This window comes from Chenopodium quinoa, unplaced genomic scaffold, assembly GCF_001683475.1.
Source record: "Chenopodium quinoa cultivar QQ74 unplaced genomic scaffold, ASM168347v1, whole genome shotgun sequence".
In the NCBI taxonomy this organism is placed as follows: domain Eukaryota; kingdom Viridiplantae; phylum Streptophyta; class Magnoliopsida; order Caryophyllales; family Amaranthaceae; genus Chenopodium; species Chenopodium quinoa.
This window is the reverse complement of record NW_018743448.1, coordinates 1-10953: the sequence shown is the minus strand read 5'-3', so window position 1 is coordinate 10953 and position 10953 is coordinate 1. Positions and strand designations below refer to the sequence as shown.

Sequence of the window (10953 nt, the reverse complement as noted above, 5' to 3'; positions counted from 1 at the left end):
CGGTTGGATCATATGGGGGCCGGATCGAGCGGAAACCTCGCTCGTCCGGCTGTCATTGTTTGTTCTCGAGTGCCTTCCTGAGGTGGCATTGAAGCTGTCTCGAAAGGTCGATGTTGATGCCGACTCGGATCGCTGATTCTTTTTATCTTGGATGAACGTCCGGGCATCAGAATAGACTTTCTTGGTTCCATCCGGCTGAATGTGCCGGACGGGCTTTCTGACTCCATCTATAGGAGTGTGCATCTTTGAGAAATCAAAGAGCCTAGCTGGCATGTCTGACTTCGGATGTGGGGTAGATGCTCTACCCTTGACTGTTTTGGCCGTCTTTTTACCGTGACGCCTTTCTTCCGCCTGACCCTTACGGGGGCCGGCTGTGGAGTCCAGAAGGCCTTTGATCTCTCCTTTGAAGCTCATCATCATATTCATGAGCTCATCTCTGGAGACTGGGGAGTCTCCAGCGGTAGAGGTTAACCCAAGCGGCCCCCTAGTTGGCTTGCTAGGAGCCGCCTGGTTCCCTTCCCGTTCTCTCTTATCTTTGGAACGGGTGTTCTTGGTCCTCAAAGAGCCATCTGCAGCAGTGTAGGCTTCCAAGTCATAGTTATCGGCTGTATCTTGGTCCGAATGGACCTCAACCTCCCCAGTAGGCAGATTGCCTTTACCAGGTAGTATAGGCTCAGATGTCATCTAGAAAGTACTCTCCCCACAGACGGCGCCAGATGTTTGGGGGTTTTCTGTGTCCTTCGGGAGAGTTACAATTTCCTAGCAGACTTCCTTCTTACGCCTGTACCTGCACCTAGCCGACTTCCTTCTTGCGCCTGTACCTGCACAAGTAACGGAGACTCCGGATGGGGGGTGGGAGTTCCGCCTCCGAAGATTAAGTTAGTATCTTTTCGAAGTGGAATAAGAACAGCAAAAGCTTCTCGGTTCGAGAGCGTTTCCGTAGGTTTGGACTTTGTTTGTTTTTTTTTTTTTTGGTTGCAATTAATGTATGTGTCTGTGTCATAAATGAGGTCTACCCTTACTATTTATAGTAAGGGAGAACTGTACCTCAATTAGGGTATAAGGGACACGTGTCTGCAAAGGAAATGGGCCTTTGCAGACCGCTGAAGGATTGACACGTGTCAAGCCTTTATTGGGCCACGTGTCTTAGGGTATTTTCACCCTAAACAGTTATGTTATAAATTGTATGTTCTAAAGTGCTTTGCTTATGTTCTAAAGTGTTTTCTGCTTTAAAATAGATCTATTATCTCCATAGGTTTTAATTTATATGTTTTTTTTTACCTCTAAAAGGGAAGTCCAACCAACAAGAGATTGATTGACAGAATTCAAGAATTGAAGAAGGAAAAAACAGTTTCTGATGAATTTCTTTGGAACTTTGTGGTATGTGTTGTCAATTGTTGCATTCGATCAACAAACAACACACAACTATACATTAAATTCTTGTATAGTTGTATGGATGTAAAGAAAATTGCTGAGTTGGATCGGTGCACATTTGTGATTGAGCACTTGAAAGATTCTGTAAGTGTATGGAAGAAGGGAAATTCTTACTTTACAGGTCCTTTACCTTTTCTAATGGTAAGTTTTAAGTTCTTACCATTATGTATATATATTATTCTTGTTATGTTGAAAATGTGTGAAAAATATTCTAATTAATTCTTAACATGTACTAAATAGGTATTCTATTTTGATCGTCTACAAAGAGGAGGGTTAGAAAAACCAAGAAAATGTCCACTAATTTCGGTGTGGACAAAGGAAAGGATTCAAGTGAGATATAAGTTTGAAAAAGATCATGGATTTGGATATGGAAAAATCTTGGAAAGAATGGAATCAATTGTGGTATGATATTTGTATATGCTTATGTTTAAACACTACACTTTATATTCTATCTATATTTGCTTACATTCTAAAGTTTACCCTTTATGCTCTAAACTATATATTTTATGTGATAACTGTTTTAATATTTACCCCTAAATATTCTAAACTATATACTTTATGTGATAAACTATTTTAACATTTACCCCTAAATATTCTAAACTTTATATTCAACTTACTTTTGCCTATGTTCTAAAGTTTACACTTTATGTTCTAAAGTTTACCCATTATGTTCTAAAGTTTACCCTTTATGTTGTAAAGTTTATCCTTTATGTTCTAATCACTCAACTTACTTTTGCCTATGTTCTAAAGTTCTCTCTTTATGCTCTAAAGTTTATCCTTTATATTCTAAATTTTGTAATTCATATATTATAATGTGTAGGAAGAAAACAAGAAACAATCAAGACAAGAGGACAAGGAAAAGAGAAAGGAAGAGTCATCAATGGTAATTATACCTTTTAAATTATTACTACATATGCTTATCTTGTAAAAATTGAAAACACTTTATTCTAACCTTTATATTCTAATCTTTAAAATTTATGTTGTTGTTTTCTAAATTTTATAATTTATATACTAGAAGGCACCAAAAGGAAAAAAGAAACAACCAAAACAAAAGGAAAAAGAGAAGATAATGGAAAAATCATCAATAGGTTCTAGTTCTACAACTTCTCGAAATGACATGATGGTATGATTTAGTTTATGTTCTAAATTATATTTTATGCTCCATTTAATCCTTTTCTGTTAAATTATCCATGTTATGTCCTTTATGTTCTAAAATATTTTTGTGTTCTAATGAAGGGCTTTTTGAGCAAATTTGGAGATTTGGCAAAAACACTTGCCTCGAATGTTAAAGAGATGTATGGCATGTTAGAACAAGCAAAAGATCTTTTTGTTGAGGAAGAAACAACAGGAAAAATGCAACATCTCATAGACAACATATGGTGCAAGTACACAACAAAGGTATTATAATTATGTTCTAAAGTATTTTCTGGTTGTGTTCTAAAGTATTTTCAGCTTATGTTCTAAAGTATAATAAATTTATATTAAATATTATGCATATTATGTTCTAAATTATAATTTCTTATTTTATAGACATTCGTGAACCAAGAAGAAAAGAAAAGCCCTTCTATACTCAGCCAAGATCAACATGTCTTCGATGAACCGGCATTTATTGAAGAATTGGATATAGTTATGGATAAGGCATGGAAGAAATTCGAGGAAACAAGGTCACCAAAGTCACCGACAGTTGGTAATTTCACATGTACATGCTTAATTTCCAAATTATACTTATGTTCTAAATCAGATGCTTATGTTTTAAAGTACTTTTTATGTTCTAAAACATGCGCTTAAATCACATGCTTATGTTCTAAATTATATGATTATGTTCTAAATTAGTTATGTTCTAAATTAGTTATGTTCTAATTGTTAAGCAGATTTGAGATCAAAGGAAGAGAAAAAAGATAAGAACAAAGAAGAGAGAAATGAAGAGAATAAAGACAAAAACTTGTTGATTCCCTCACCAGTAGTTGGTAATTTCACATTATTTTCAAATTCATTTTTTATGTACTAATATTTACTAGATATGTTCTAATATTACTTCTTATGCTCTAAATTTTTTCTGGTTATGCTTTAAAGTTAATTCTTAATTTTTTATATTCTAACTATTTCTAGGTTGTCTCCTAATTGTATATATTTCTTATGTTCTAAAGTTACTTTTTATTTGCTAATTATTTTTTGCTATTTGCTATAATACTTAATTTTTATGGTGTAATTGCTATGAAGATTTGGGATCAAAAGAAGAAGAAAAAGAGCAGGACAGAAAAGAGAGAAACGAGGAGGAAAAAATTGAGAAGAAAGAGAAAAGGAATGAGGAGTCACCAAAAACCCTAATTCCTCCAAAAAAGAAGCAATCTTTTGATATAACTCCTCCAAGTTTCAACTTATTGACCCCCTCACCAGCAGTTGGTAGTTTTACATTATTTTCAAACTCTTTTCTTTTGAACTAATATTACTAGATTTGTTCTAAAGTTACTTCTTATGTTATAAATTTTTTCTGTTATGTTCTAAAGTTATTTCTGATGTTCTAAATTTTTTCTAAATCAGATGCTTATGTTTTAAACTACTTTCTTATGTTCTAAATTATGTGCATATGCTCTAAATTATATGATTATGTGCTAAATTATGTGCATATGCTCTAAATTATATGATTATGTTCTAAATTATGTGCATATGTTCTAAATAATATGATTATGTTCTAAATTAGTTATGCTCTAAATTATGTGCATATTTTCTAAATAATATGATTATGTTCGAAATTAGTTATGCTCTAAATTATGTGCATATGTTCTAAATTGTATGATTATGTTCTAAATTATGTGCATATGTTCTAAATAATATAATTATGTTGTAAATTAGTTATGTTCTAAAGTTACTTCTTGTGTTCTAAATTTTTCTGGTTATATTCTAGTTATTTCTAATGTTCTAAATTTTTCCAACTATTTCTATGTTGTGTCCTTATTGTTTCTACTTATGGTTTGATGTCCCAGAAAATCAAGAAGATAATGAAGCAGAACTCACTTACGAAGAAGTGACAGCAAATGTTCTAAATTGTGCTTTTCTGAATCCAGATCATCCACCTACATTGGATGAAGAGGAGAAGAAAGAAGAGGAAAAAGAGGAGAAGAAAGAAGAGGAAAAAGAGGAGAAGAAAGAGGAGAAGAAAGAAGAAAAGGAGAAGAAGAAAGAAGAGGAAAAAGAGGAGAAGCAAGAGGAGAAGAAAAGGGGAAGAAGAAAAAAGAGGAAAAAGAGAAGCAAGAGGAGAAGAAAGAAGAAAAGGAGAAGAAGAAAGAAGAGGAAAAAGAAGAGAAGCAAGAGGAGAAGAAAGAGGAGGAAAAAAAGGAGATCCAAGAGGAGAAGAGAGAATAAAAGGGGAAGAAGAAAAAGGAGGAAAAAGAGGAGATCCAAGAGGAGAAGAGAGAAGAAAAGGGGAAGAAGAAAAAGGAGGAAAAAGAGGAGAATCAAGAGGAGAAGAAAGAAAATGAAGGAAGCAAGAATGAAGAGAAGAACAAAGAAGAAAAAAATGAGAACAAGAAAGGGTAATCATTTTGTAAACATTAGATCTTTAGGTTAGAAATATTTAGAAAAGTTAGGTTAAACTTTAAAACAAATGTTGGTTATGGTTTAGTTAAATTTTAATTTAGAACTTGGTAATAATAAATTTTGGTTTGATTTGGTTATGGTTTTTGTTATCAATAAATTTTTGGTTTGATTTACTTATGGTTTTTGTTATCTATGTGATATTTTTTAATTGAATTAAGTAGGAAACAAGGAGAAGAAAAAGGAGAAGAAAAGACACGGAAAAAAAGAGGAAAGGATAAGCTTCCAATGTACTTGCGTTCACCTTTCATGGTTGAACATGAAAAACTTTTCAAGAATGTGGACAATAGAAAGGTAGCTGAGTATGCGTTTGCTCAAGGAGATAATAAGTAAGACTTTAAAACTTTAAAATTATATGCTTATGTTCTAAGCTATATGCTTATGTTCTAAACTATATGATCTAAGCTATATATTATGTTCTAAACTGCGTGTTCTAAGCTACGAGATTATGTTATAAAGTACATGTTTAAAACTATATGCTTATGTTCTAAAATAGGTACTTATGTTCTAAACTATATTCTTATGTTCTAAATTATGTGTTTATGTTCTAAACTACATGCTTATGTTCTAAACTACATGCTTATGTTCTGATTTTATTTTTCTGATTTTAGGGAGCTTTTGTATGCTGATAACATGGGGACAACGATTACGAGAGATGAGATTCATAGTCTCATAGAAGCTAAGCACATGTTGAACAATGTTGTGGATGCTTATGTTTGCCTATTGAATTTTGAAAATAAAAGACGTGGTGTAGACAAGAAGAGTAGATTCTTTGTCACTACTGAATGCTATGTATGTTTTCGAACTTAAAATTATAACTATGTTCTAAGAGTAGATTCTTTTTGTTTCTCATATAGATTATACTATGCACCTATGTTCTAATTACTTATGTTTTAAATTCTTTTTCTTTTTCAGCTCATACGTTGTACAAAAAAATACTTCAAATCAAATGAAAGGCAAGATGATAGAATGAAGGCTTTGTTTGATAGAATGCAACAAGAAATGACAACGGCCGAAGTAACAAGCTTCAAAAGCATTCAATTGGTAACTTGGTATCTTATTATGTTGTACTTTTTTCTTATTATATGTTCTAATTATTGGTTTTGTTTATGTTCTAATTATTTTTATCTATGTTTTAAAGTATCTACTTATGTTCTAAACTACTTATTTATCTTCTAAACTACTTACTTATGTTCTAAACTACATGTTCTTAGCTACAAGCTTATTTTCTAAAATACATGTTATAAAAATTATATGCTTGTGTTCTAAACTATATGCTTATGTTCTAAAATGCATGCTTATGTTCTAATTTTGCTTATCTATGTTCTAATTCTGTTTATCTATTAGGTTTTCTTCCCGGTCGTTTTACCAGATCACTACTATTTGCTGTGTGTCAACTTTGTGGAAGGAACATTTGATTTGATTGACAACAGATTTCTTCCACCAAATATTCCTTTTCAAAATAAATATGGAAATTACCATAGATTAATGGTAAGACATCAAAGTTTACATTTTTTTAATTATACTTTTGTTCTAACTTTTGCCTTATATGTTCTAAAGTTTTCCCTTTATGTTCTACAGTTTTTCTTTATGTTCTAAAGTTTACCTTATATGTTCTAAAGTTTATCCAATTTTTCAGTTGAATGCATTTGGTGATTTCGTTCACTCAATTGACTCAAATATAAAGAGTGACTTTGTATCCTCCTTCAAAACAAAAAACTTGAGTATGTCATGGAAGAGCAATAAGAACAAACATGATTGTGGAGTGTTCCTATTGAAGCACATGGAAACATATGAAGGAGAATCTGTAAAACTATGGAATTCGGGACTAGAATTAGACAATGTAAGTTTAAAACATAAGATACATGTTTTAAATTAGTTTTGTTTATGGTTTTGGTGTTATGGTTTTAGTGTTGTGGTTTGGTTTGATTATTGTTTAGATATATTATGGTTTATTATATTTATTTATGCTTATATGCTAAATTATATTCATGTTCTAAATTATATGCTTATGTTCTAAAGTATTTCTGTTTATGTTCTAAAAGTTACTCTTTTTTTTTTTTTTTTTTTTTTTTTTTGCAGTTTGACCAAATGAAAAAATTAAGAGTGGAGTATTGTGGGAAGATAATAACAGCAGAAGTAAATGAAGAACGGAACAAAGTGATTAGGAGATCAAAAAAGTGGTCAAAGGAGAACAAAATGGATATATGATTGTTAAGATCTTAAGTTTATATTTGTAGAGAGATATTTGCAAAGAATATAACAGTAATTTCTTATGTTCTATGTATTTACCTGTTACAAGAAATATATTGTTGAATCATATTAAATGCTAAAATTTTAATATAAAATATATCATATAAACTTATATGCTAAATTATATTCATGTTCTAAATTATATGGGTATGTTCTAAAGTATTTTTGATTATGTTTTAATAATTATATGCTTATAAAGTTAGGGTATTAGAATATATTATTATATATTAATTTTGACTTAAAACTTAAAGTGTAGAACATTAGAACATAAGAAAATTAAAAAAAAAGTAACAAGAAATGACAACGGCCAAAGTAACAAGATTCCAAAGCATTCAATTGGTAACTTGATTCTAATTATATCTTATTATGTTGTACTTTTTTCTTATTACATGTCCAAATTATTGATTTTGCTAATCTTCTAATTATTTTTATCTATGTTCTAAAGTATTTGCTTATGTTCTAAACTGGCTGCTTCTAATCCATTACTTTTGCTTTATTTTTCCTTTTGAATACAATGCATACACTCTTTAGTGCATATCTAAGAAGGCATATGTAAATCAATGTTAAGAAACTTGAATAAATAAAAGTTGATTAAAGCAAGATTCAACTAAATGCTCTTTAATAAAGGTATCTAAAATGCTTGTACTATCATTACTCGTAGTTCAAATTGACTTAATAAAACAACTTATTATTACGAAAAGGGGGGAAGATGAAAAGACAGGAGATGTTATAAAACATTATAATCAACTTTAATTAACATAAAAATTGATAAGAAAAACACTAGTAGAGATACTCTGAATAATAATTGGACAAAAAAGAAATAAAAAATATATTGTTTCTAAAAGTAAATAAATTGAGTTCTTATATTTTAAGAATTACATGAATAATATTTTACGTGCTAGTAAATGAGATATTGTTTCTAAATATATAACATCTCATGCAACTGGATTAATAGTATATTCATCAACCTGTAAAGAAAAAAAATAAAAACAATATTAGAACATAAGCACATAATTTAGCATTAAAAATGTTATAACATGCCATTTCTATTAGTTTAGAACACATGATATTATATAGAGTAAAAAACTCTAGAACATTTAAAGAAACCTTTAAAACATATAAAGAAAACTTTAGAACATATAAAGAAAATATTTTGAACATAAAGAGAAAAGTTAAAATATAAAGGAAAACTTTAGAACAAAATGAATAACTTTATATTCTAAACATTAGAGCATATTGAATTACACTAAAACAGAAAGAATAAACATTAGAACATAGAGAAAACACTTTAGAACATAGAAAAGTAACTTTAGAACATAGAGAAAACACTTTAGAAACATATTGAATTACTTTAGAACATATATGAATAACTTTATGTTCTAAACTTGCTTAGAACATAATTACTTTAGAACAAAATAAATAACTGTATGTTCTTAACATTAGAGCATATTGAATTACATTAAAACAGAAAGAATAAACATTATAGAAAAGTAACTTTAGAATATATTGAATTACTTTAGAACATATATGAATAACTTTATGTTCTAAACTTGCTTAGAACATAGTTACTTTTAGAGCATATTGAATTACTTTAAAACATAAATAATAAACTTTAAAACATAGAAAGAAAGTAACTCTAGAACTTAGAAAGTAACTTTAGAACATTAAATGGATTACATTAGAACATAATAAAATAATATTACATGACATATATATTAGTTTAAAACACTAGAGATTATGTTTGGAAAATAAGAATATTAATTTAGAACACAAAGTATAAATTATATATTAATTTTGACTTAAAACTTAAAGTTTAGAAAATTAGAACATAAGAACATAAGAAAATTAAAAATAAAGTTTACTTACAATATCACTTGACTTTTCCAGGGCAATTACGACTATCATGATAACCAAGCTCCCCACATGCTCTACATAATCTCTTCTTCTTTTGACTTTGTTCAATAGACTTTTCTCTGTCACTCTTCATTCTTTTGTCACTATTTGGAACATGAACCTCATTTGGAACATGGACATCATTTGGAACATTGACCTAATTTGGAACATGAACCTGATTTGGAACATGGACATCATTTGGAACATTGACCTGATTTGGAACATGAACCCCCGTGCCTTTGTTCTTCGAAATTTTAGGAGGTTTGATTAAAACATTAGAAGGTAGACTAGCTCCAATAAGCATTTCAATGTCTTTAACTTTGCTCGAAAGATTGTTGCTTCCATTTGTTTTCTTCTGTTCCAAATCTACCCTCATGGCTCGAAGTTTTTTGACAAGATCACTAAGATCATCTTCATTGTTTTGCACTAAACTCACACAAGCATGAATTTCAGACCACAAATCATTTAATAACATTTTCTTATCTACTGCATTAATACATTCCTCCAACACATTACCCTCTAAATCAAAAATGGGCTTCTTATAAGCCATTGTACACCATCTATTTAGAACGTAGGCCTTGGGAATTTTTTCTAACATCCTTGCCTTCCACACCCAAATCATATGCCTACAAGGCACACCATCACGTTCAAATTTTTTACAAAAACACTTGGTATCAAAGGTAGTTGGATCAAAAACAACATCAAAAGTCCTCCTTCTAGTTCCTTCCCTCAAATTGAAAATGTAAAGCTCATTGTCCTTCTTCATCTCCTCAACACCACAATTAAAACATCCAATTTCAAGCTCATATTGAAATTCATAGAAAAATTGTTGTTGTAAACAATTCAGAAGCATCTTTCTCTAAAGGAATTGGAGTCTTACACTCCGGACGCTTATTCTTCGAATCATTATCCATTTTATTTTGAGTGTTCCTTTGAGCATCCAATGCACATTCAAACCTATAGAAAATAGAAATTAACTTTAAAACATAGAAGATAATTGTTGAACATAGAGTGAATTACATTAGAACATATAAATATACATGACATGTTTATTATGATCTAAATATTATTAAAACATAAAGAGAAAAGAAAACATAAAAGAGAGTTATAAAATAAATAGTAAAACTATAAAGCATAAAAAGAAAACTTTAGAGCATACAAGGAAAACTTTAGAACATAAAGAGTAACTTTAGAACATATATAGACAATTACTTATTACCTCATGTAGAACTCAATCAAAGTGAGATGGGGATTTGTGAACATAGTGAAAAAATTATTTTCACTTTCTATCTAGATGTGGTCCTCATAATGCCACCCAAAAATAAATCTCTGAAATACGCTGGAATCCACATATCACGTATGTTGTACATGTATGCCAACCATTCATGATCGTTCAAATGGAATTCTGAAATAACTTTTGTTCCACTTTTCTTCAAATTCTGTCGGCTCAATCTCTAAATGTCAAACACATGAACACAGTTTTTTCAAGAAATCAAGTTGTCTTGGAAAATCGCCCGACCTACTTTTTCAGGCACCTTTTTCATAATATGCCACATACAAAACCTATGTTCTGTAGTTTGAAAAACATTACGAACAACAACTTTCATTGCAGGTCTTGATCGGTAATCAAACACACAGACTCGTTATTTCCCATTGCTTTAAGAAAAGTTTTGAAAACCCATTCAAAAGATGATATATCCTCATGAGCTACAAAATAAGCCGCAAAGTAACACATTTTTTATGATGATCAACTCCAGTAAATGGACCAAAGATCATATT

General features: G+C 30.3%; 2 protein-coding genes and 2 long non-coding RNA genes across 4 annotated transcripts; 3 read left to right on the top strand and 1 right to left on the bottom strand.

The window, feature by feature from the left end:
• The first annotated feature begins 2231 nt into the window (after positions 1–2231).
• Positions 2232–6627, top strand: LOC110739309. The gene is made up of 5 exons (XM_021919777.1): positions 2232–2557; positions 2671–2832; positions 5944–6072; positions 6376–6519; positions 6610–6627. Exons 1-5 carry the CDS (start codon positions 2504–2506, stop codon positions 6625–6627), a joined length of 507 nt encoding a protein of 168 aa, XP_021775469.1. The 5' UTR covers positions 2232–2503.
• On the top strand, positions 3062–3325 carry LOC110739210. Its single transcript, XR_002514754.1, has 2 exons — positions 3062–3121; positions 3306–3325. It is a non-coding gene; the product is annotated as an uncharacterized LOC110739210 (long non-coding RNA).
• LOC110739209 lies at positions 4917–5919 on the top strand. Its single transcript, XR_002514753.1, has 3 exons — positions 4917–4967; positions 5190–5357; positions 5640–5919. It is a non-coding gene; the product is annotated as an uncharacterized LOC110739209 (long non-coding RNA).
• Positions 6628–8216: 1589 nt separating the features above from the next.
• On the bottom strand, positions 8217–10027 carry LOC110739208 (protein FAR-RED IMPAIRED RESPONSE 1-like). Its single transcript, XM_021919664.1, has 2 exons — positions 9350–10027; positions 8217–8249 (listed from the first exon to the last, which is right to left on the bottom strand). Exons 1-2 carry the CDS (start codon positions 10025–10027, stop codon positions 8217–8219), a joined length of 711 nt encoding a protein of 236 aa, XP_021775356.1.
• Between the last annotated feature and the right edge of the window lie 926 nt (positions 10028–10953).

Excerpts from the sequence above, each read along its gene's own strand:
- LOC110739208 (XM_021919664.1), bottom strand. The coding sequence starts at position 10,027 with ATGCTTCTGAATTGTTTACAACAACAATTTTTCTATGAATTTCAATAT. Across the intron at positions 8,250-9,349 it reads ATGTCCATGTTCCAAATCAG|GTTGATGAATATACTATTAA; the intron begins GTTCATGTTCCA and ends TTTTCTTTACAG.
- LOC110739309 (XM_021919777.1), top strand. The coding sequence starts at position 2,504 with ATGGAAAAATCATCAATAGGTTCTAGTTCTACAACTTCTCGAAATGAC. Across the intron at positions 2,833-5,943 it reads GGTGCAAGTACACAACAAAG|CTCATACGTTGTACAAAAAA; the intron begins GTATTATAATTA and ends TTTCTTTTTCAG. Across the intron at positions 6,073-6,375 it reads GCTTCAAAAGCATTCAATTG|GTTTTCTTCCCGGTCGTTTT; the intron begins GTAACTTGGTAT and ends TTTATCTATTAG.